General features: G+C 41.4%; 3 protein-coding genes across 3 annotated transcripts; all 3 read right to left on the bottom strand.

Annotated features, from left to right (window-relative positions):
- Positions 1–20: 20 nt before the first annotated feature.
- On the bottom strand, positions 21–3,732 carry LOC113505762 (tetratricopeptide repeat protein 7B-like). The gene is made up of 5 exons (XM_026888568.1): positions 3,250–3,732; positions 2,757–2,904; positions 656–737; positions 467–572; positions 21–226 (listed from the first exon to the last, which is right to left on the bottom strand). The coding sequence occupies exons 1-5, from the start codon at positions 3,434–3,436 to the stop codon at positions 21–23; spliced, it is 729 nt and encodes a 242-aa protein (XP_026744369.1). The 5' UTR covers positions 3,437–3,732.
- On the bottom strand, positions 3,722–24,170 carry LOC113505761 (tetratricopeptide repeat protein 7B-like). The gene is made up of 12 exons (XM_026888567.1): positions 23,761–24,170; positions 21,641–21,920; positions 18,672–18,786; positions 18,138–18,289; positions 16,677–16,782; positions 16,190–16,309; positions 14,362–15,699; positions 6,029–6,164; positions 5,472–5,593; positions 4,826–4,942; positions 4,370–4,519; positions 3,722–3,946 (listed from the first exon to the last, which is right to left on the bottom strand). The coding sequence occupies exons 1-12, from the start codon at positions 23,885–23,887 to the stop codon at positions 3,722–3,724; spliced, it is 2,988 nt and encodes a 995-aa protein (XP_026744368.1). The 5' UTR covers positions 23,888–24,170.
- On the bottom strand, positions 11,876–14,265 carry LOC113505908. Its single transcript, XM_026888780.1, has one exon. It carries the CDS (start codon positions 13,461–13,463, stop codon positions 12,216–12,218), a length of 1,248 nt encoding a protein of 415 aa, XP_026744581.1. The 5' UTR covers positions 13,464–14,265; the 3' UTR covers positions 11,876–12,215.
- Positions 24,171–26,603: the final 2,433 nt, after the last annotated feature.

Here is a 26,603-nt window from a genome sequence, read left to right as displayed (position 1 = left end):
CGCGTGAGGTCCGGGCGCGATCAGAGCGGCGGCGGCAGCGCGGGCTCGTGCGGCATGAGCGCCAGCGCGGCGGCGGCGGCGTCGGCCGCGGCCAGCGGCTCGGCCGCCGCGCGCAGCACCAGCGCCAGGCGCCGCCACGTGTCGGCGCGCCGCGGGGCCAGCGCCGCCGCGCCGCGCAGCCAGTGCTCCGCCAGCCCCAGCCAGCCCAGCTGGTAGTACGCCGCGCCTGCGCCCACCAAACAAACAACACTACAACACGCCACCACAGGCAGAAAATACTTTTCAAACACTCCACGATACATTTTTTTTCCACAATTTAAATCTTGTTAAATAATCTCAATTGAAGTCCGATTAGGCACACCACACGACCAACTCGCACTAATCTTATATCAATGCACCTTCCAACAAAAAATACTCAATGTCACTAACACACACTATCAAACCAATAAAATTAAAATTGACTTACCTAACTGCACCATACTATCTAAATGGGTAGGATGTATAGCTAGAGCATTTTGGAAACATTGCCGCGCCTCGTCCCACTCTGAACTCGCCGCGTGCACTAAACCCCGCTAAAAACAAAACAATAAACCAGTTATAACTAATCACTTCAAATTAAAAAAGAATGAGAATAATTAATTATTTAGAAACTTACAGTATGTAATACGAGATGACTAAAAGGCGTCAACGCAGTCGCTTCTGACACACAACCGGCCGCCGCACTCACTCGCCCTAACCTGTTGAAGAAATAAACGAGTTATTTAACACAGAACTGTGATCATACGTAGTTGGAATTGTACGGCCGCTATTGGCATGACACGGAGCCGATGTCCGCGCACTGGCAGCACGCCGCTCAGGTGAACAAGTTGTAAGTAGGAGTGGTACAGAAGTGACATGAGACATGCGGTATGATAGCTATAGTGTGGTGTGACCTGAGACAGAGTTGCGCGAGCAGCAGCCAGGCGTGCGCGCGCGTGTCGGCGTGCGGCGCGCGCGGCCGCTGCGCCGACAGCGACGACGCGCCCTCCGACAGCGCGCGGAGGGACATGAGACATGCGGTATGATAGCTATAGTGTGGTGTGACCTGAGACAGAGTTGCGCGAGCAGCAGCCAGGCGTGCGCGCGCGTGTCGGCGTGCGGCGCGCGCGGCCGCTGCGCCGACAGCGACGACGCGCCCTCCGACAGCGCGCGGAGGGACATGAGACATGCGGTATGATAGCTATAGTGTGGTGTGACCTGAGACAGAGTTGCGCGAGCAGCAGCCAGGCGTGCGCGCGCGTGTCGGCGTGCGGCGCGCGCGGCCGCTGCGCCGACAGCGACGACGCGCCCTCCGACAGCGCGCGGAGGGACATGAGACATGCGGTATGATAGCTATAGTGTGGTGTGACCTGAGACAGAGTTGCGCGAGCAGCAGCCAGGCGTGCGCGCGCGTGTCGGCGTGCGGCGCGCGCGGCCGCTGCGCCGACAGCGACGACGCGCCCTCCGACAGCGCGCGGAGGGACATGAGACATGCGGTATGATAGCTATAGTGTGGTGTGACCTGAGACAGAGTTGCGCGAGCAGCAGCCAGGCGTGCGCGCGCGTGTCGGCGTGCGGCGCGCGCGGCCGCTGCGCCGACAGCGACGACGCGCCCTCCGACAGCGCGCGGAGGGACATGAGACATGCGGTATGATAGCTATAGTGTGGTGTGACCTGAGACAGAGTTGCGCGAGCAGCAGCCAGGCGTGCGCGCGCGTGTCGGCGTGCGGCGCGCGCGGCCGCTGCGCCGACAGCGACGACGCGCCCTCCGACAGCGCGCGGAGGGACATGAGACATGCGGTATGATAGCTATAGTGTGGTGTGGCCTGAGACAGAGTTGCGCGAGCAGCAGCCAGGCGTGCGCGCGCGTGTCGGCGTGCGGCGCGCGCGGCCGCTGCGCCGACAGCGACGACGCGCCCTCCGACAGCGCGCGGAGGGACATGAGACATGCGGTATGATAGCTATAGTGTGGTGTGACCTGAGACAGAGTTGCGCGAGCAGCAGCCAGGCGTGCGCGCGCGTGTCGGCGTGCGGCGCGCGCGGCCGCTGCGCCGACAGCGACGACGCGCCCTCCGACAGCGCGCGGAGGGACATGAGACATGCGGTATGATAGCTATAGTGTGGTGTGACCTGAGACAGAGTTGCGCGAGCAGCAGCCAGGCGTGCGCGCGCGTGTCGGCGTGCGGCGCGCGCGGCCGCTGCGCCGACAGCGACGACGCGCCCTCCGACAGCGCGCGGAGGGACATGAGACATGCGGTATGATAGCTATAGTGTGGTGTGACCTGAGACAGAGTTGCGCGAGCAGCAGCCAGGCGTGCGCGCGCGTGTCGGCGTGCGGCGCGCGCGGCCGCTGCGCCGACAGCGACGACGCGCCCTCCGACAGCGCGCGGAGGGACATGAGACATGCGGTATGATAGCTATAGTGTGGTGTGACCTGAGACAGAGTTGCGCGAGCAGCAGCCAGGCGTGCGCGCGCGTGTCGGCGTGCGGCGCGCGCGGCCGCTGCGCCGACAGCGACGACGCGCCCTCCGACAGCGCGCGGAGGGACATGAGACATGCGGTATGATAGCTATAGTGTGGTGTGACCTGAGACAGAGTTGCGCGAGCAGCAGCCAGGCGTGCGCGCGCGTGTCGGCGTGCGGCGCGCGCGGCCGCTGCGCCGACAGCGACGACGCGCCCTCCGACAGCGCGCGGAGGGACATGAGACATGCGGTATGATAGCTATAGTGTGGTGTGACCTGAGACAGAGTTGCGCGAGCAGCAGCCAGGCGTGCGCGCGCGTGTCGGCGTGCGGCGCGCGCGGCCGCTGCGCCGACAGCGACGACGCGCCCTCCGACAGCGCGCGCTCGATGCGGTACGCGCCCGCCGACTCCGCGCGAAGGGACGCTGCGGGGTAACAACTACGTGTAGATACACTCACACTGATTTCAATCCTTCACTTAGTACGAAAAAAGACTCTGAACATATCTATCTATACAAATTGATCAGTTCTAGTTATGTTTAAGACTGGTCGAAAAATACCACCCTGAGGAACTCCAACTGTTGATTTGACAGTCGTTAATTATCTTATAAATTATTAGTAAAAATTGTTGATTCTTTTTTGATATTTTGATGTTAATTGACACCCCTATGAATTGTAATACAAATCTCTAATTTAAGTGTTCAATATAAACTGTTGAACAAAGTCAAAAGCCTTCAACAAGCCGAAAAGACAAAACGTATGATACATACCCCCATCTCGAATGCTCGTGGTGTCGTCATGCTGCGAGTCGGACAGCGCGTCCAGCTCTACGTAGCCATTCGTTTCTATTTCTCCATCGTTTTCAGTATTATTTACTAGTGATAATAACTCTTTCCCTGTCGCTAAGGCTTCCTGCATGTGTACAAAATTAGATATAGTAGACGCATGATTTATCATTATAATTTTCTAGTGTGCCAGTAGATGTCAGTGATCACTAATTAATTGATCTTGCATCAATTAATTAGTGATCACTGACATTAAACGTTAACTTGAGATAAATTAACGGGCTAAGCTTTTAACTGAGATATTTGTGAAACAAAAGTAATTTTTGCAATTCATATTTAGATTTATTTGAGTTGTATTAGTAAGTGCTAGACATAAGCCTCCCAATAACACGCCATCGACATCTTTCTATGTTCAGCCAGCTCGAATATGGGCTGATGATGATGATGGTGATGGTGCTTAGTGTGTGTGTGTTCGTACCTCGGGCGTCTCCCAGGTGAGCTGCAGCGCGGCGAGCGCGGCCAGCGGCCAGTCGGCGGAGGGGTAGTGGTCCCGCGCCAGGCGCGCCGCCGCCAGCGCGCGCGCGCCCCGCGACCCCGCGCACGCGCACGACCACAGCGCCGCCGCCAGCCGCAGCCCGCCGCCGCACTCGCCGCGCGCCGACAGGCACGCGCGGGTCGCGTCCTGCACACACCCACAGTATACACTATGCGCACTAACATTCAGAACTTGAGTAAGGGTATGGACCCGTAAACAAGATATATTTTAAAAAACGTTAAAGCTCAGATTAATTTGCTTATTCCTCTTCGATAAGTCACTCGACTGACTTTCACTTGTCGCTATTAATAATCTTAAGAATTTAAAAGTCTACACACTATCTATTTTGCAAAAGCTCCCATAAATAAAAAGATCCGAAAAAGGCACCTTCCCAAAAATGAACTTGAGAACATAATACAAAAATCATCCCACACGTAAAAGTCACGTCTTCTATAAGAAGTTCAACCATATTTCCTATTAATAATGAAAAAAAACTACAATCAAACTTCACAGCACTTCTGCCCAAAAATATAACTAAAAAAATCACAACAAATCCAATAAATATCTCACCATGGCCTCGTTGAGCATGCCCAGATGCATGTACTGCAGCGCGAGGTAGTAGAAAGCGAGGTGGTCGTTGTTGTCCAGCTGCACCGACCGCAACAGCAGCTTCAGGGACTTGTCGTTAGCCGCCTCCTTGTCGATGCGCGCGTTCGTTTTCTACACATAGTTACACAAGGACTTTAAGTATGTTACACAGATTTACTCCAGGTAAACTAAATGACTCTGCTCTTGTGGTGATATTGATTTTTTTTTAAAGTTTGTTGCATCTGGGAGATAAGTCCCACAGAGACAAATTTAGTGTTTTTAGAAACGTACGCACCACACTGATAAATTCTGAAGTATAAAAATAATAAATAAAATATTTTTTTCTGTAAGTAGGATATGAGGATGTCTCCACTTTTAGATAACATTTTAATTTTATTTCGCTGAGTCTGACTACTCTGTGAAGGGTTTGGCACGCACCTGCGCCTTCATCTGGTACCCGATGGCGGTGTAGAGGCAGCAGCGCGCCAGCATGGGCCCCTCCTGCTCCTCCTCTATCGCCAGCGCCTCCTCCGCCATCTCGATACCCTCCTCTATCTGTACAACGGGTATATCTTTAAAAAAAGACGAAAAGCGCCAAGCCCAAAAAGAGGAGGTCACGCTAGGAGGTGAATTGCCAATGGCAACTGTGTGAACAAAGTGAACTGTGTGTGTGTAACTGTATATATATATATATATATATATATATATATATATATATATGTATATGTATATATATATGTATATGTATATATATAGTTATCGTTTTCGATAACGGCGACCATATATATATATATATATCTTAATTTGCGAACAAATTATTAAGGCACAATAAATACCGAACAATAAATAAATGCGCTATATCAGGTTTGACATAAGATATGACTGTACGGATAATTGAGTGGTGTGCACTGTGCGCGACATGTTTTGAGTTCGATCCTCAAGAAATGCTTGTCCTGTATGCAGACATGTGACTTAAATGTTTATGAAACTGATACAAGGATTAAACTAATTACTGCGGGAGTCGATTAAAATAAATATCAAAGTTTGGTAGTTGTATGATTGTGTCATGCTGTCGGCTACCGACCCATCCCATCTTGTAGCAGGTGTTGGCGGCCACGAGGCGCAGCGGCGCGTCCTGCGGGGACAGCGGCGCGGCGCGGCGGGCCACGCTGGCCGCGCGGACACCCGCACTCCACGCGCTGCTGCCTGTCGGATGACAACATTGTTTATTATGACTGCACCACGCTAAGCTCGCTATGTGCAACGAGAAGTAGGTTGGATCCCTGGGTAGGATACGATGTCAGCCGTTTCTTGTCTTTGAGTTTGTGATTTGAATATTTGTGAACTGTGTGTGTAAAGAATTGAATTGCTGAGTGTGGGAGATATTTAAAAAAAGAGAAGACTTTATAACAAGATAGTTTTTTTAAGTAGGATTGAGAGCATAATAAGGTGTTTGTCGCGTTGTTTCTCAAGTTCTCTTACTGTCAGAGAAGTTAGCAGAAAGAGTATTTAGAAAGCAGTAAAGCGTTACTGAGTGTGAATGCTAATCAATGTAACTTTAATGTGTCAAATTTCAAATTGGCATACATGATTCTGAAATATTTTTTATTATGTAATAAAAAATGTTAACAGCGCTCATACCAGGCGCGACGTGCGTGTTGTGCGTGAGCGGCGCGGGCGGCGGCGCGCGCGCGGGCGCGGCGGCGGCTGTGGCCAGCGCGCGCTGCCGCCACATGTGCGCGCACCCGAACGAGAACTTCATGGCGCGCTCCAGGGACTGCCGGGGACAACCATTGTAGTGTACATTAATTTGTTATATAATAATTATACTTCGATGTTACATCCTCTAGATTTAATTTTACCATGTAGTCCGTTTTTATATAATATCTATAAAATAATTTAAAAAGTATAAAAACGGTTATTCGTTCGGTAACCGTTCACTCGTTCGGTCCGGTCGGAAGTTCTGTCACTTCACTATTCATTCGTTTTTCGTGTGCGGCATCGTCAACACCTATGTAGCAACCATTCCAGAGGAGAACGACATTATCGGAAAACGCGCGAGGTCCTCCTCGCCAGCAACAGAGTCAAGCGAAGCCGGCGACGTCAGCAACGAACGGCTTAAAGCCGCCGCCTGCTGCAACGAGGAGGACGCAGCAACTACGCGCCCGTACGGCTCCCTCCAGCAGGCATCACGACCGGAGACGCAAATAGAGGTACCACATGCTGGTCGTATTCGTTAATTCCTTCATAATTGGTCACTAATTACCGAGGACCCTATTATACTATCTTACCTAAGGGGATATAAAATTCCATTTGAATATACAGTCTTCCAAACTAAAGAACTGCCTAACCCGCCTAACTGTAAGCTTGAGATGGAACTTGCTATTGAAAAGCTTAAAAGCTTAGGTGCTATATCACAATGCGATGAGCAATCAGGCCAATTTATTTCTCCTGTGTTCTTAACACCCAAAAGCACAGGAGGCTTTCGTTTCATACTAAACCTTAAAAAATTAAATAAATTTATAAGTACTCACCATTTTAAAATGGAAGATATTCGGACAGCCGTAAAGTTAGTCTCGAAAGGTTCTTACAAACCTTATCGACTCAAAACTTATCGACCTCAAACAAGCTTATTTTCTAGTGCCTATACATCAACAATATAAAAAATACCTTAAATTCAGGCATAACAATATTTTATACGAATTCAATTGCTTGAGCGCCATACAACTTTACAAAACTCATGAAACCAGTACTAACATTTTTAAGAAAACAAGTTCGTGTCATACCTTGATGACATCCTGTGCATAGCTGAGGGCTATCAAGCGTGTCAAAATACTGTACACAAAGCGATCCAAGCACTAGAAAGCTTAGGCTTCATAATAAACTTTGATAAAAGTAATATTGTTCCATGTCAAACTGTAATTTTCTAAACTTCGAAATAAACTCTCCAAAGATGTCATTACAACTACCTACACAAAAAATAAATAAGATTATAGAACTTGTCAAGAAAATACAAAAATGATCCCAAATCTCGATTCGTGTTTTCGCTCAATTCATAGGTGCATTAACCGCAGCATGTCCGGCTGTCGCGTACGGCTGGGTCTACACGAAACATATGAACGCGAAAATTTTTGGCTATTTACAAGATGATTTTAACTGGTGGTCTAACTTAGCAATTAAAGCTGCAGACACTAGATTGACAAACATAAACAAGAGGTCAATGGTCAGCAGACGAGACAAAGAATCACAGAAATTATTTGGAGTTACTCGCAGTATTTTTTGGCTTAAAATTATTTTGTAAAAATTATAATAATGTTAACGTTTTACTCCGAATAGATAACACTACGGCCATTTCCTACATAAATAAAATGGGGGGAATACAATTCCCTCACTCAATCGTATTACGAGACGAATTTGGCAATGGTATGAACAACGCAATATTTTCATATTCGCTTTTTATATTAAATCTTCCGAAAACATCGATGCTGACCAAGCCTCTAGATATAGCAATGTAGACACAGAATGGGAAATTAATTCGAATTCTTTTCAGCAAATCATAAACACTGTTGGCCGACCACAAATAGATCTATTCGCTTCGCGCCTAACTGTAAATGCCAACGATACATATCTTGGAAGCGAGATCCGGAGGCTTACGACATCGACGCGTTCACTATCAGCTGGAATAAATATTTTTTTGCAAGCCTTTCCTCCTTTTGCTCTAATTTTAAAATGTCTCAGAAAAATAATAGATGATGAAGCCACAGGAATAATTCTCGTACCCTATTGGCCGGGACAACCCTGGTTTCCGCTGTTTATACCTAATAAAAATCTCCTACTGTCACCTTCTAGGGTACGTCACCCACTGTGGAACAGCCTTACCCTGGCCATGGCGTGCGGAATATTATCCGGAAAGCGTACTTAAATAATAACATCGGTAACGACACAGTAGATATAATGCTAAATTCTTTATCAAATAACACAATTTCGCAGTACAATGATGCATTAAAATAATGGTTTCGTTTCTGTCAAATTAATAACCTCGATTTGTATAATGTATCAACTTCACTTATATTAAAATTTCACAGAGGTGCTAGCTATCACACATTAAATTGTTATCGTTCCGCACTAAAACTAATCCTGAATAAAACTTGCCCCAGTGATGAAAACATTGCTAGATTCCTAAAAGGCGTGTTTAGAATCAAACCTTGTTTTCCTAAACACAACACGATCTAGGATCCTAATTTGGTATTTAACTACTTAACAACAATGTTTCCAAACACGTCCTTACGGTTAGATAAGTAAGTAACGAAAAAGCTCGCAACTCTTCTCGCATTGTCTACGGGACAACGTGTGCAGGCGTTGTCTTTGATTAATGAACAAGATGTAACAATAAATGATTCTCATATAAGCATTGAAATCAATAAAATTATCAATAAAACTTCCGCACCTAGTGGAAAGAACCCAAAGTTTCAGAGAGAAAGAACCAATTTGCCCAGCGTCAACCTTGTGCTCTTACATAGAATTAACAAAACAATACAGACACCTTTCTGATACAGAGAAGTTATTTCTAACCACTAAGAAACCATACCACAATGCTAGCTCACAAAGTATAAGTCGCTGGATTAAAGAAACGTTACGTGGGAGTGGTGTGGACGTCAATATATTACTCAATACTCAATACTCAATAAATTTATTGCATTCCACAATGTGAACTTAGGTGGTAGGTACACAAGATACATTAGTTTTGGAGCATTGTGGGCCCTGTCGGGCATAACAAAAATAAGAATTTGGAGGAGGGCTATTAATAACATTTTCAGTTTTACAAATTAATAATAATATAGGTAAAGTATTTCTACAATTCTTATCTACATTTGGTTTTGGTATTCATATCTACATTTCTATGAATTTAAATTATAAATATATTTTATTATTATTCTATATAAATTAACACTATTTATTTATTTCTGTTTTAATTATTTACTTTATCACTTAAATATTCTTTTATACTATAATAACATTTTTGGATGAGGAATTGTTTTAAATTGTTTATAAATATGTTACATTTTTGTTCATTTTTAATTTTATCTGGTAATTTATTGTATATTTTGACTGACATTACTAAAGTACTTGTAGAGTGTATTGTCAGCTTAGACCCTGGTAGGTTTAGCCTGTTTTTGTGTCGCAGTGTATAGTTAGTTTGTATGTGTTCGCGTGTAGTGAAGAGTTTTTGATTATGTCTAACGAATTTGCATATTTCTAAGATATATATGGAGGGAAGGGTTAGAATTTTATGTTCTTTAAAAAAGGGTTTGCAGCTGTCTGTGTTTTCTATGTTAGCTAATATTCTAATAAGTCGTTTTTGTAGTATGAAAAGTGTGGATGCGTCTGTACTATTACCCCATAGTATAACGCCGTAGTTTAACCATGCGTTTGCATAGGCATAATACGTAACCAGAGCAGTAGAGAGATTTGTTGCTTTTTTAATTTCACGGAGGGCATAGGCGAATTTTGATAACTTTGACCTGATCTTTTTAATATGTGATTTCCAGTTTATATTTGTATCTATAGATAAGCCGAGTAGGTTGAATTCTTTAACAGTTTCTATTTCAGCATTATTGTAATTAAATTTTATTTCTAAAGGACTTTTCTGATGTGGATAGAAGGACATAATTTTAGTTTTATTAAAATTTAACTCTAGGTTGTGTTCTGTCATCCAAGTTACTATTTTGTCGAGTATACTTGTAAGCTTTTTAGTGAGGTTAGTATTGTCTTGACAAGAAGTTAGTACTGAGATATCGTCGGCAAACAAAACACATGACTCATTTATGATCGAAGGGAGGTCATTTATATAGATAATAAATAAGAGGCATCCAATTACACTCCTTGGGGTATTGAGGCGTTAATTTGCTTGCTATCCGACCGAACGTGTTGTATTTCTTTTGTATGTTCGTTGTAAAATTCTATTTCGACTTGGTGTTCTCTATTTTCCAAATATGATTTGAACCATTGGTAAGATTTTCCGCGGATACCTATTCCTTGTAGCTTATTAAGTAGAATATCGAATTGTACTTTATCGTAAGCTTTTGTCATGTCTAGCAACATACCAACAGCGTATTGTTTCCTATCGATTATGTTAATAGCTTCCTGGATAAAATTATATACTGCTAGAACTGTAGAGTGATTTTTCCGGAAACCATTTTGGGATTCATTAAAAATTTTATATTTTTCACAAAAAGAATAAACGCGATTACACATCACTTTCTCGAATACTTTTGAGGCTGTGGGTAAGAGGGCAATAGGGCGATAGTTTGAGGGGTCGGTTTGTGAGTCTTTTTTGTGGATTGGTTTTATAATGGCTTTTTTTAGGTAGTTCGGAAACCTTCCTTCTTCAAATGACTGATTGATTAGCAAGTAGAATGGAAGGGTAAGCTCTTCTGCACACTTTTTGACTAGAGTTGGAGGTATTTCATCTATTCCGTAGCTGTTTTTGTTTTTAAGGTTTTTTAATATTAAATTTATTTCATCGGGACCTACTGCACTAAGGAACATGGTATTTTCTGTGCGATGGATCACAGGGGTTGTTCGAGGTTTGTTTGCAGGGTTTTGGGTATTATTTTCTCCGATAGACGCAAAGAAGTTATTAAATATGTCTGCTGCTTGCTTTGGGTCCGAGATAGCATTGTCGTTTAGGTGAAGTGTTATGTTTTTCTTTACTTTTTTAATGTTTTTATTCGTTTGTTCGTTTATAATTTTCCACATTGTCTTCACTTTATTATTCGATATCATTAATTTATTTATATAATGTAGTTTTTTAGCTTTATTTACAATTTGTTTTAGGATTTTTGCATATATTTTATAATGTTGTTTAATTAAGAGGTTGTTTGTTTTTGTGGACAGTATTTTTTCTAGTCTTTTATTTTTACAGGAAATTTTGATGCCTTTAGTTAGCCAATGTTTTTTATAGTTTGTCTTTAGCTTTAATTTTGTTTTTGGCATGGATTTATTAAGTATGTCCGTAAGTTTAGTATTAAATGATTCATAGTTTTCATCTATGTTCTTACCGGGTTTTATTATATCGTGCCATTTTATTTCTTTTAAATTAGATTTGAATCGCTGTGTGTTTTTACTATTGAACAGTCTCTTTTCCACACACCAGACTATCTGTTTAGTTTGCCGGGGTACAGCTAAGTGTAAACTTGTACTACTGTGATCAGAAAACCCTAACTCTTTGACTATGGCATGTGATCTAATGTTCGTATTAGTAAATATTAAGTCTAGACACATTGAGGTGGTTTGGGTCACTCGTGTTGGTGTTTTTATACGTTGTACAAAGTTAAATTCTAACATGAGATCTAAAAATTGGTTTGTTTTTAAGTTACTATCTAATACATTTATATTAAAATCTCCTCCTATAACAATATTAAGTCTGGGGTTTTTCTTATTTAAATATTCTAGCAATTGTTTTAATTGTTTATAGAATATAGCTTCCTCTCTCCTATTCCAGTAAATAATTATTAATAATAAATTTTCTAATCGTAATTCTATTGCACACACTTCTATTATATATTCAACTGACAAGTCTGTTATATCACTTCTCTCTAAGTATTCTATATGTTCTTGTAGAAGTATACAGACGCCTCCACCAGCATGAGTTTTTCGGCAGAATGAAGCTGCAATCTTGTAGCCACTAAAATTTATTAGGTCCTGTCTTTCTTTTGATAGCCAGGTTTCCGATACACATATAGCATGGTATTTTGGTGCCTGTTGAATGAAGTCCTCCAATAAGTGTTGTTTATTGAATAGGCTTTGGACATTTTGAAATAATATTCTAAATTGTTGGTCTTTGTTTTCGAGGGGTTCTGCTTCTATCTCCTGAGTCAGTGAAGCGGCGAAAAAAATTGTTTGTGGTGGTTTGAGAAGATGATAGGTCTGTGTGGTCTTGTGTATTCCATTTATTTGTGTTTATTTGGCTGTCGGTTGTATTATCTGTATTTTTCGTAATTTTTCCATTGATGAATAGTTGATTATCGCGGATGACTGCATGAAGTCCTTGCTTTCTGGCTTTCAACATTTCTTCGCGCAACAATTTCCTATCTCTTCGTGCTTCATCATCTAAGAATTCCGATAAAGATAGTCTAGTGCCTTGAAAGACGTAGCTGTTTTCCTTTAGATACGATACCATCCTTTTGCTTAATATTTCTATCACTAATGGTCGGTTTTTCGAGCTTCGTTTGCCAATCCTATAGGTTTCCTCGATGTACCCCATCAGGTCAATGTTCATAAATTCACGAAAAAGGGCGATTAATCTCATGTGTAGGTTATTCACAGATTCCTTATATTCATCAAATCCATATAATACTATTTTCTTAGAATAGCTTTCAGTACAATTCTTTTGGTAAGTGTTTGTTCTTTGTTGTTTCTTCAAGTTCTCTATTTCAGTTTTTAACTTTTCATTTTCAGTTTTTAAATTATCTATTTCTGTGTTTACATGTTGTATGTCTATTTTCCTCTCTTCATTTTGACTTTGTAAGCAACTGGTTTCGCGTTCAAAATCTTGTCTTAACTTTGATATGGCCTTGTTTATCTCTGTTTGGATAGTATTCTGTAATTCGGTGATAATTTCTCTATTGTTTTCTTTTAATCGGAACATTATCATTTCGCCTATGTTCTGCAGTGTTAGTTCTGTTTGTGTTTGTGTAATGGATTGAGGTGTTTTACCTCCATCTTGCATGTTTATTGTGTCACCCAGTAGGCTTAGATCCAAGGAACAGATTGTATCATTCATAGGTTTTGTTGTTCTCCTAATTGTGACGTTATTTATTTCCGGTGGTGAGGTTATTGGGCGTTCATCATATTCTTGCGGGCGTATGGGTGTGTTAATGTTGCCTCGCTTAGGTATTTTGCAGTAACAAGCTAAGCAATTCCAGGTTTCGATGCCCCTTGTTTCCACCATTATTTTGAAGCGCTCTTTATTGATATTGGCACACTCTAAGTCATATATACTGTTACATAATGAACAGGTTAGGTAATCGGTGTTTGGTACGTTTTCGTTACAACCAGCACATATTAGAGCCATTTTTACAACAACGCCCTCTATTGGATATTTTTCTAAGTTTATTGAATCGAAACTTTTTGGGGCTTGCTACTCATCAACAGATGGCGCTTTTAACAATTCTATATTTAATCTCGTTCACTTTTAAATTGCTTTTTATAGGTATTTCTCAATCATACAATTTAGAGTGAATCTGCGTACCTTTTTATGGTGATAGATACTTGACCCGAAGTTTGTTTTCGGTAGTTGAAACCTCAGGTGATGTGTTTCTAAATATTGCGCGGCTTTTTTTCACACATTTGAAATTTGGTCGTTATTTGGCAGAAATTGAATTTTTTTGAGAATAGATGAAGTTAAGACTTGTACTACACTTTTATTCACTGAAGGTCTTTATTAACTTGAGTTTTATTCACTTTTTATCACTACTTAAACACTTGAGCTATTTTTAAAGTTTATTTATCTACGGAGCCGATGTTTACATGCGCACAGTAGCGCCCTCTCTCATATTCACGGCCCACAGCACTCGTCACGCGACTACTTCTGCCGCGCGTAGATCTGGTATTTCTATTGAAGTTATCAAACAAACTGCAGGTTGGGTCGGCAACTCACAACGCTCAACATCTACATGGTAAAGTTAAATCTAGAGGATGTAACATCGAAGTATAATTTTGGTTGAAATTCACTTAAGGTAAGTTCTTTTAACCATAAATTACATTGCGTCAAACAAATCATCCAATCGCGGTTCACTGTCAGATAAAAGAATCATTCAAATAGGAACTACTGTCGAACTGACTGACGAAACTGAAAAAGCAAATCGTTGACTGCAGTAAAAACTTAATTATTGAGGTATAATCACCGGCACGGATCTTGAGCCCTCAGAGGAAGAGCGGGGATCGCATTGCGCATCGTACATGCAACTCACCTCCAGCAGCAGACACAGCTGCCCCCACCTGGCGGCGGCCAGCGCCAGCAGGTCCACCACGGCGACGGCGTTGCGCAGCGCGTGCGCCCGCGCCGCCTCGTACATGCAACTCACCTCCAGCAGCAGACACAGCTGCCCCCACCTGGCGGCGGCCAGCGCCAGCAGGTCCACCACGGCGACGGCGTTGCGCAGCGCGTGCGCCCGCGCCGCCTCGTACATGCAACTCACCTCCAGCAGCAGACACAGCTGCCCCCACCTGGCGGCGGCCAGCGCCAGCAGGTCCACCACGGCGACGGCGTTGCGCAGCGCGTGCGCCCGCGCCGCCTCGTACATGCAACTCACCTCCAGCAGCAGACACAGCTGCCCCCACCTGGCGGCGGCCAGCGCCAGCAGGTCCACCACGGCGACGGCGTTGCGCAGCGCGTGCGCCCGCGCCGCCTCGTACATGCAACTCACCTCCAGCAGCAGACACAGCTGCCCCCACCTGGCGGCGGCCAGCGCCAGCAGGTCCACCACGGCGACGGCGTTGCGCAGCGCGTGCGCCCGCGCCGCCTCGTACATGCAACTCACCTCCAGCAGCAGACACAGCTGCCCCCACCTGGCGGCGGCCAGCGCCAGCAGGTCCACCACGGCGACGGCGTTGCGCAGCGCGTGCGCCCGCGCCGCCTCGTACATGCAACTCACCTCCAGCAGCAGACACAGCTGCCCCCACCTGGCGGCGGCCAGCGCCAGCAGGTCCACCACGGCGACGGCGTTGCGCAGCGCGTGCGCCCGCGCCGCCTCGTACATGCAACTCACCTCCAGCAGCAGACACAGCTGCCCCCACCTGGCGGCGGCCAGCGCCAGCAGGTCCACCACGGCGACGGCGTTGCGCAGCGCGTGCGCCCGCGCCGCCTCGTACATGCAACTCACCTCCAGCAGCAGACACAGCTGCCCCCACCTGGCGGCGGCCAGCGCCAGCAGGTCCACCACGGCGACGGCGTTGCGCAGCGCGTGCGCCCGCGCCGCCTCGTACATGCAACTCACCTCCAGCAGCAGACACAGCTGCCCCCACCTGGCGGCGGCCAGCGCCAGCAGGTCCACCACGGCGACGGCGTTGCGCAGCGCGTGCGCCCGCGCCGCCTCGTACATGCAACTCACCTCCAGCAGCAGACACAGCTGCCCCCACCTGGCGGCGGCCAGCGCCAGCAGGTCCACCACGGCGACGGCGTTGCGCAGCGCGTGCGCCCGCGCCGCCTCGAACTCCGCGCTCTGCGACAGCACGGCGTCGCGCACGGCCATGGCCTCGCCCACCAGCAGCAGCAACACCACCTCCTCGTACTCGTTGCGGGGGACGAACTGCACACAACAACAGCATTGTAATCACCGTGTAAAACTTCAGGTTCGTCCTAGCCTTATTCCTGACCATGTTGGGGTCGGCTTCGAGTCTAACCAAATTCAGCTAATTAGACTGGTTCAAATTCTAATTCTAATTCAAAGTCTTTATTTCTCTCATATTAAATTAGATTGAAGCTTCTGATTACCTGCAACGACTGTTAAAGATGTCTGCGATATCTGATATTACGAGCCTTCCGAAACACGAAGGAACTCGTTATGACAAAGATGGTCACCACGGACCAATCGCGACAAGCTAAGCTGTGATCGATTCACTTATGCAGTAATAGCTTAGCGAGTATATTGTACAACATACTTACAAAAATGAACATCAAGAGGCCTCTGAGGTCCCAGGGAAGAATTCGACCATAAACCTGAACCGGTTTAAATTACACGTAATTTGGAGCCTTGAGTATACATTGCTACAGACCTAACGTAACACTGTGTCGCTCACCTGGTTGATGGCGGCATACTTCTTCGGTTTCCAGGGTCCCTCGGACACGTGGTCCTCGCGCCGCCTCGTCAGCGTGCCTCGCGGCGGCTCCACCGCGAGCTTCTCCGGCGCTTTGTATACCTGGACGTAGATTATAGACTTAATGGAGTTACTTTTAAGCGAGTGATAAATCTGGGACTGTTAGTTAAGATCTATGAAACATATTTGAATCGTCTGTGACACATTATCGAATGGTGTCAGCGCAATTGTGTCAAGAGTCTCAGCATATGTCCACACCTATCATGTTTTTTTTTAACATTAACACCACAATCATTTATTTTATTTATTTATCTAATTTATTAGTTTTTGTACACACAACGGACATACAATATTAAGCTCAGAATGATTAAAAGGTATTGCTTATTTCATATAAAATTTCTTCCAGCAGATCATAATCATATTATTTTCCTATGGTTATTGCCTTTACGATGACATATAATTAGTTTACCTGTCCAGTGACCCCTCTCATGAGCACCTCGGCCAGCTGCCTCGTAAGTGTCAGCCGTAACGCCTGCGTCGACACCGACTCCACCGCGTTTAACATTTCTCTATACCTGTAAAAGATAACAAGATATTCTGTTGAGACAGAGACAGTAAATTTAGACAATCTGGATCGATGGATGGTGATCAAGATCATCAGCCTTGACTTCATCGTGCCAATTTCTAAGGTCATGTGCCAGTCTCATCCAGACTCGACCCGAGAGTTTTAGTATATCATCGACCAATCAAGATACCAGAAGCAAAAAATTTAGCTTATCGAAAAGTTGAATTGTATTGAAATGGATTGCCACTTATATAAGGCATGAATTATACAGTACACATAAGGGTAAGGTAAAACGCGCTACGTCTTACAATCCACCACACTTTATTCTTTTAATTTTGTAAGAAAACATTACAAGCTTCATCAGTCGTTTTTGGTCAATCTCAAAATAAAAAGTGCGATATACCATATTACAAAATAAAAAAATAACTGGATCGACAATTCCATTCATCATTAATAACGCCGTTTTAATTTAAAATATGCTGACATTTTACAAAGGACAAAGCTCATCAATGAGATCAAACAATTATATTTGTCATATCTACACGTGCTTTATATCAAAATACATTGTCCGTGTTCATATAAAAGTCATTGAAACATTAACATAACGCGTATCGGAAGGCACAGGTAACACGAGTAACGTAGTAACAATTAATGTCACAAGGCTAATAGGATTTGAGCACAAATCTGAGCGAGTGCTCAAAGCCGCGAAGCCAGGCAACGGTAACGTGTTACATTAGGACTAGGACACATTCAGTCGACAGGGGATACAGCGAGAGCTAACATGGAGTAATATTTATATTCGTTATAGTGAAGTAGAGTTATGGATAGATCTCTAATTTTGTGCAGGAAAATAAAACAGTAACAATGTTTAAATAGCACCTTATTGCTTTTAGATACAAAATGTATGAGGCACTGCACATGTCCTCCGTTTAGAGCACTCGACATTTTAAGAACTTACTTTTTTAAAGCACCTTAAGGTCTGAAATTGGTTATTATTATTTTAGTCCCACAATCACACTCTTTCCCTTATTTTAATGAGACAGACTTTAAATTAATTTCAATAAAGAATCAATAACGCCTATCGATTTATGTGGTGCGATCACTAATAATATCGGACTCTGACTCAAATTTCTGGGGTCAATCACCTCATTATAAACCGTGATGTCTCCGACAAACGGTTTTCACACCTCAGGGCCAAACTCCTTTAAAACACATGTATTTCTTGGGATGGAAAAAGTCCACAAGTTTTCCGAAAATGAAGATCTCTAAGCACCCTAAATCTGCTTGTGTTTTCCAGTAATACCCCGGTTAACACGTCCATTCCTCCCAAGATAATGATAATGTTTAAGTTTGCTCAGATATTACCTGTCGATAGCGTTCTGCAGCCTGCCGGCCCGTATGTGTAGTATGGGCACCCTCTGCAGCGCGGTCTCGAGCGTGGGCCCGGCGCGCGCGCTGGCGCCCGTGCGCTGCAGGTACAGCAGCGTCAGGTCCGAGGATAGCTCGAAACTGCGGATCTGGAGGCAGAAACATTACTATAGGATTATACATAATCGTTACAGCCTTTCATCAAATTAAAGTTATACTGTGTGATGGTGGCTGTCTTAAATAGAAGAATCGAGACACAAGATCGGAATGCGTGCATCTGAAGAATCACTACTGTTCATTTCAAAACATTGTTACAAAATTATTACGTGGGGTAAGTTATAAATTAATTTGTGCCAGATCGAAATGTAATCTTGTTTCTTTTCCAAAACACACTTGGTATTGAAAATAATAAATAATAATTTCGATATGAGAGTGTTACTCATACCTATGGTAGTGACATCTACGTTTAGTTTAGTGCTAAGTAGGTATATAAGTTTTTAAAAGAACATATTATTAGTCCTAAAGACTCACCATTTCGGACTCCCTCTCGGCCTGCTTGTACTTGCTGGTGGAACCGGGGATTGTGTTCTGTTCTAAGCAGAGCCCCTTGATGGCGTATGACTCCGCCACGATGCGCAGACTCCGGCTGTTTGGATAAGTAACTTGTTAGTAGGTAGTAATATTAAATGTGCTAAAGTTGTGATAGCCTAGTGGCAAGTCTGGAGTACTGCCGAATCAAAGGTCTCGATTCTAAGGGCTGGTGTTTTGAGATACTAGCCGCCATGATCGAAGTCGGTCAAGACATTATTTTGTATCTAGTTTACTTAAATAGAAAGACAAGTGTACAGTGTTATTTTCAAAGATAAAAAGCAAAACTTCCTTCATCAAAAAATGTGAATTAACACTCTACCTAAGGACATCAACATCGTATCAGTCTTATATTATCCGCAATATGTGTGAATGTGAATGAGCAATTGGTTGTATTGAGAACCAGTACAATGAAATCTGTATTAGACTTCACCAATTAGTGATAATTAGAAGTTAACCTAAACTTGTTTATTCATCTCAGTAACTCAACAAAATTCTAATTTCGTATGATTCATGTGTAACAAATCTAATATCCAACAATGTACGTGTAAAACAACTATTTACGATAACATTTATCAACAATTTAATACTCAGATAAGAGGAAATAAAAACGTGTCAAACATTATAAACGGCATTACTGTAAGCTACTGTACAGAGTCTATGACACATGGTATGTTTGATCTCTGGATAGATAAACGAATAATAACGTAATCATCAACATCTAAAGTTGTCAGGTGATAAAATCGTAGCAGACAATGCAGCATCGTGATTCACGCGCTATGTTTGTCCGTCTAGGTACCACTAAATAATTGAATGAAGAAGGCTAATAATAACCTCTTATTATAACTTTTTATAGCTAAATATTTTATACTATCTTTTTCATAGGTGTAACTGAACCGCTTTAATCTCACTGTAGACAGTACATAAAAAAAATATATTCATAGACATCATATTAACTTTCTAGGATTCTTTAGAAACACTACAGAAGATAGTCAAGACAGACCATCTTCAGCTTTAAGACCGAGTGTGTATGTGTGTATATGCAAGGTCATAACTTTGTGCAAAGTGGTACTTCTGCAAGCCGCCACTGATCACGCTGTAAACACCTGATTGTTTAGCGTGTCATACTGTTTGATATTCATCATATGACGTCACACAGCACATGCCTTACTCTCAAGACACATACGTAAACATATACCAAACACCTCCAAAAATACTTTGTGCTTGAACATAATATGGGTTTATCAAATTTTCATTCCATGACAAAATTATAAAAGCCAGCGTTATAGTATTTATTAATGTCATCTCTTGTTAAGAAGTCGTTTAATTATGAAAATACATCATGAGCTATCATTATCTGAAACCAAAATTTGAGGTTTATCGCAAATAATTCAAAGCATTGGTAATACATAAATCATTTTAAAATTCAATAAGTACACTTTAGACATTGGTAGTATGAGTTACATGAGATCATTCACAATACATAAAAAACTATCAATCATAATCATCAATCATTAGTGAGTTAAAGTCACGTATTGCATAAGTATTATTACATTATAGACTTTTGTTCTTCTAAATATAGGCTTTTCATGTCGATATTATGTTCGTCTCTTAGTATAATATTATTGCTACAACTTGTATTAACACCTATTGCAATAATAAGTAATCATTTTTATACATCACTAATTATCAATAACCACAGTCTTTTAATTAAAACTCGGCTTTTAATTAAAAACAAATCATTAGTGTTACGCCCTCCATAGTTAAAATGGTGCTCTTGATAAATAACAATTAAGAATTTTCCAACAAAAAAGGCAAATCTGATTGTTGTGTTATCAATGCATAATTTAATTGAAAGGAAATAATGTCTACGAATATTTCACCATATTGTTTAAATGATTATTATAATCTAGATTTGACTGCAGCTTCACTCTGTCTTGCAGTTCAATCAGCCACTGTCCCCATATCAGAGGATTATATTCATCGAAATCGTATGAGCAGTTTAGAGAAGCGAACACGTAATAAGAAGATACCGTTACTTTCAAATTTATAACAGTAATTAATTTGACACGCACCTAATTTTAATAGGAACACCAAAATTAGATATTAGGTAATAGCAACATTACTCATAAATTACACCATGAGTCAATGAATCCATTCAACCATAAACACTTTGTTTAGCAATAACGAGCATTCTAATTAGCTGATAATATTGCATGAACTGCAATCACGTTCTGCAGCAATCAGCGCAAAAAGTTAATTAGTGATGTGGAGAGAATAAGTACCACTTAAATACAATGACTCAATACAATCTAATAATAGAAAACAACATCTTTGTATACTCGTGAATGCGATTCTCTTTTATCTTGACTTGCTTTAAATTGGCATAAATAAAGTCGATTTTGATGGCATTATTTATGCCTTCATCATAAATAAGTATCTATCTTTACCTAGTTTTTTAATACCTAGACGCAAATAAATTTCCCAGTTTTACGCTGAGAGAATGGCGAATTTCGTTAATAAGGGTATTATCAATTAAGTGTTAATTGAATATAATTCTCACAACAACACTGGTTTCAAATCCGACACCTGATATACCAGACTACGCTCTTAATCTTGATTATCTTTTGTATGTATTAGCTTTTTTTTTCTTTTTACAAACGACTCCCGCAGTAAGGAATTAAATCCTTGTGTCTTAACAAACATAAAACTCTGCACAAAGACATCCAGACTCAGAACAAGCATTCATGGATCACACAAATGCTTGTCCTACGCGGGAATCGACGACACGACGCGCGCAGTGGGTAATGCGTGTTGACCTCAACCACTCGGCTATCCGTGCAGTCGACTCTGCTAACACAGACTACATTACACTAACTAAAAAGCATTGTAATACATACATAAATACTTACACAGGCAACTCTTTCTCTGTCAATGTATTAAGCTCGGCCAGTTTATAGTTTTTCAAGGCGTCATCGTAGGCCCCGCAGGCGTAGTTGAGCTTGCCGAGCAGCAGGTGCGCGTCGAGCGCGACGCCGGCGCGCTTGCCGGCCTCGTCGGTCGCGAGCGTGAGGTAGCCGCGCGCCTCCGACAGCTCGCGCTGCGCACGCTCTATGTTCTCCTTCGTCGGCGGCCATTCCTCCAAGTGTGCTTCTAGCTTGCCTTCACCAATCAGGAAGTGAGCGAGACTTTCTGTTGAGAACAAAAAAAAACAAAATTCAGCTAGTGTATTATTTCATTACTTTCAAAAACAGGTTGGGATAGAACTTATATGTACCAAAATATTTAATTAAAAGGGTGTGGCCATACAAGATAACAGCTAAAAGTCAAGTGGCATGTTACTTATAAAGGCAAATATTAAAAATAAAAAATAAATATTGAAGTACATGGACACCTTTCTATTAACTTTTTATATAAATGTCATCAAAATGTTGTAAGAACAACATAATCCAACAAAAATAATGTTAGCTAACACAAAACAACAATTAGTGATACGGCAACAATTGTAACTGCACTTCTCATGATTACAGGTAATTAGAAGTTAAAAGAGCATGACAACACCAGCAGAGATATATCTTCACTAAGTAATATAATAACACCAGCCATTATTGTCTCACTGGTTAGACAAACAACGACATGAGAATGAATCATTAAGATTCCATTCTAGAAGTTTGGCAGGATACAATAAATAAATTAAGTTCTAGTAATTAAAAAGTTTGAATAAGTCACATTTTGGTACAGCCTGTCGTTGAAATCGTTGCAAAGAATACTGAACATTGTACTGCTAAGCCTTGATAAGAATATTTATTATTAAAATGAGTCTACAACACATTATGTTGGTAAACTACTACTTTATTGCAATTGCAATTTCTATATGCCATTAATTTCATGTTAGAAGGACAATATTATTAGGAAAGGTAATAATTTTTATAAACATATTGTTGTGTGCAATCTGGCCATTGCTATTGAAAGTACTTTACATATTGAGATTTAATAAGATGATATACATTAAAATCCCCTTGGGACCTACTTTCATATGAAGTTAAGCAATTTTGTTGATTGTTTGCCATTAATGTAAGATTAATTTTCTAAGCACAATCTTTGAATAAATTCATTGATAAATTGTCATGTCATGGTGTGCGAAAGAGATGTCCTCTGAAACGGCTCGACTAATTCTCATGAATTTTTTTGTTTATATTTGGTAGGTCTGAGAATCAGACAACATCTATTTTACATAGCCCATTTTTTTCCCTTATCTTATTTATCTGGCAAAGCAATTGTTGTTGAGACAGCTATTATAATAAATAATATACCACAACTTTCACACAACCGCATCTAGTCTCAAATTAACCATGAAAATGATTATATTATCTAGAATGTAAAATAAAATGTCTGAAGTTAGTTGTTCTCTATATTAAATATTGGTTTCATTGTTATAATGGTTGATGATTATACAAATGTGGATGATTCAACAATTTTGCATAGTAGGGCACATGACAGAATTATAATTCATAATTACTCAACCAATATTTGGATATTCAGTTTGAACTATTGTGTTATTTTAATATCAGTCTACACAGGAAAACCATAATATTTAAATAACAAAAATACTTATATTTTGGGGAAACCATTACTACTTTTAGACTGAACATAGAGAGAGTAATGACTGCTGATATATGATGATAACAACAACAATAAGGTAATGTAATTACTAACAATAAAGCTTTTGGCCTTAGTCACTATTTCAAGTACAAACTCATTAAAACTAAATGACTTTGTAACTGGCATTCAAGGAAACATGAATAAATAATGATCATAATAAACCTACAGTGACACCATGCTGGCTCATACTTATCATGTATGTACACAAACGGAAATCTCTAAACATGTATCATGTTTTAAACTTCAACTGATAAGACTGTAATGATTCAATATTAAGGCTCTCATGATAACAATTGCACTGCATCGACCTCAGTTTTGAGGCCTCAAGCCTGCATAACGTCACAGATACCGAGTGTCCCGTGTCACTGACCGTGCTGCGGTGACCTGGCCTTCAGCTGCTGCGCCAGCTCCACCGCCTTCTTCCAGTTAGACTCCTCTCTACTCTTCTCTATCTCTGTCTCGTAGCCTCGCACTGCATTCTTACTCCGCGATGTCATTTTAACACGGGAATACTTTGAATTGTATGTCACACCATTGAATTAATTAAACACTTCACTCATACATTGCAAAACCTTTTCGAAATTGCATTAAGGTTCCCAGGATCACCAGCAAATTGAAGGCCAAATTTGACAGATGACAACATAGTTCGCGAAGTCAATTCTGCAACGCAAGTCACATTCTGAAGCAATAAATCTGTTACGCCCACGTCCTCACTGCGTGCCCAGGACGATTGCCTAAAATAATGTTGCATAAGATTTAGCTAAATATACCTACTGAAACTGCACTATAAATTATTCAGTTATCTGTTAATTTAAAAATTAATAAAATGTATTTATCTAAAAAGTGTGTTTATAAAGAGGGCATTAAAGTTTTAAATGATTTTCCCATTCAATTTATATGCAAATTAATAACAAGAAATAAACATGATTTAAAACTGAATAAGTGACATAATTTTAGGCTACATGAAATTGGTGGATTTGATAATATTAAAACAAACTCTGTTAACGCACGCACCATGGACAGAAAGCAAATTAATTTTGGTTCTTGCTAACAGATGGCGGTAAGAGCCTTGAAAACTTAAAATGCAAAGCCTTACATCTGATGATTCATATTATTATAATATTAAAGAGGCTATCATGTTTATAATGAGCAGTTATTAAATAAATATAATGTGGGCTATGTTCATGCCAATCATTTTAAAAATTGGCCATTTCCTAGTAAACCACTTCAAATTCTACATTTTACATTTATTACTTTAATTATTTTAATAGATATGTAATTTTAAAATTGTTCTGGTGATTTGATGTAAAAACTTGCATGTTGGCAGGAAATTGTTTTTCCATACACAAATTAGACTAACTTTATTTAAATAATAAAAATCATGGGTTGTTGACAAATTAAAGACAATTTATTTGGTTAAACTGGTATTTTCTTAAAGTCGGAAGAATGACTTTGTGAACCAAAAGACATGTGTTAAGATAGTCAGCCGTACTGGCGTAAGGTAATATCAATCAAAAAGTTCATATTTAATTTAATTATTTTCATGACGTCTATTCTGTACCTCAATATCTTGTAATAGGTAAATAGGCGATTGGTGAACTCATCCTTCGAGACTGAACCTGACATTTTTAACTTTACTATGATTTAGTTTGTACCTTGGCATATTGGGCAAAATAAATCACCCAAATTAATTATGACATAATTTGACACAATTTGCAAGGAATTAATTTCGGGGTAGGTACCTCCATCCATACTCCGTTGGATCAATATTCACCGAATTGAATTACTAATCTGACTTACTCTTTCAAAGACTTTTACTCACAATGATATAGATATAGGCACGTTAAATACTCCCATGATTCGCATACTAAGAGTCACGTGACGTGTCGCGTTCACCGGACGTTATCGGAGAATTAAGTGACATTTGCACGTGCGCTTACCTAACTTGATTATAACAGTGTTATATTTAGTAATAAAAATGCCCATTTCTATTGTTTCTAATAAATACGACGCTAAAACGTCGTCAGCGTAATTTATTTTTTTAACAGACTACTTTCGTATTTGAAAGTTAAGTACGCAGATAAAGCAAGTTAGTATCCAAACAATGTATATATGTTAAGAGCCCAAACCAATCCTTTCGAGTCAACAAAACAAAAACATTACATGACAATGGACCTAAATTAGTTCTTTCAGCGAAACGTGGGAGCTATTAAAACAATTTGGCGTAGGTAATGGCAAATAAGGAAGAACGAGGAGCGCGGGCCCAGTTGAGGGCATATAAAAACGTTATGGCCGTTTGATTGACATTTACAGCATAACTGCTTCCGAGGGGCGCGCCGTCTGCGGGAACTGTCGCCACGTAGCGCCGCCGACGCAGGACAGGCCACGGAAATACGGGGGTTTAGCTTCACATGCGATAATTGTGTTTAGGTTCAGAACAAAAATGTAATGAAGGTAGTTGACTATCTGCTTTTATACCTACCTACATACAGCCAATATCGCAATACTGATACGAAGGTCGTAATAAAACTGTTTGGTAAAGGAACAAATACTTGTTCATGTAACAACAGTCTTACAACTTTATTCGTGTACTGTGTGCCCATTACATAAGTTAGCTCACACAGAAACTTCTGAGTTATCCTTTGTGTCTAGTTTGGAACTGTTCTGTTAGTTGTAAGTTGTAAGTCAGGTAGCGTGAACTTTGGCATTCTGTAATAATGTCTAGAGTTATTTAGAAAACGTAGGTATAGAATAACATTGCTTTACTTACCTACATGGTCAGTGTATATGCAGAATAAGTGACTGAACAGAGAGCAGAGTTGTAGAGTAGTCTATGTCATTATACACACTGCTGTGGCACAAAGTGCACCGCGTTTAATTACCTCAGAGGATACAAAGTTGTCTGATCTACAGAATTAAAGTTTAGTTCCAACTCTAGGTGAGCTATACGTATTGTATCTATCTTCATTAACTGCTGGCGTTATTAAAGCGATACAGAGAATTAAAATGCTCACATCATCTTGCTTCTATGACAGCCTACGCACGGTAGATGACGCTACGAATATTATTTGTAAATCAAACCTGAATAGGCAAAATCGATAAAATTCCTAAGGGTAAATGTTCTTTCTAATAAAAAGAATTGTACGTTTGTAAGTAAAGTCCTAAGGTGTGTGTAGGTGTGGTCACCGGGCGGGCGCGCGCTGTGGGCGGCGC

This window comes from Trichoplusia ni, chromosome 27 (assembly GCF_003590095.1).
Source record: "Trichoplusia ni isolate ovarian cell line Hi5 chromosome 27, tn1, whole genome shotgun sequence".
Classification (NCBI taxonomy): domain Eukaryota; kingdom Metazoa; phylum Arthropoda; class Insecta; order Lepidoptera; family Noctuidae; genus Trichoplusia; species Trichoplusia ni.
This window is presented reverse-complemented; position numbering and strand designations above follow the sequence as displayed.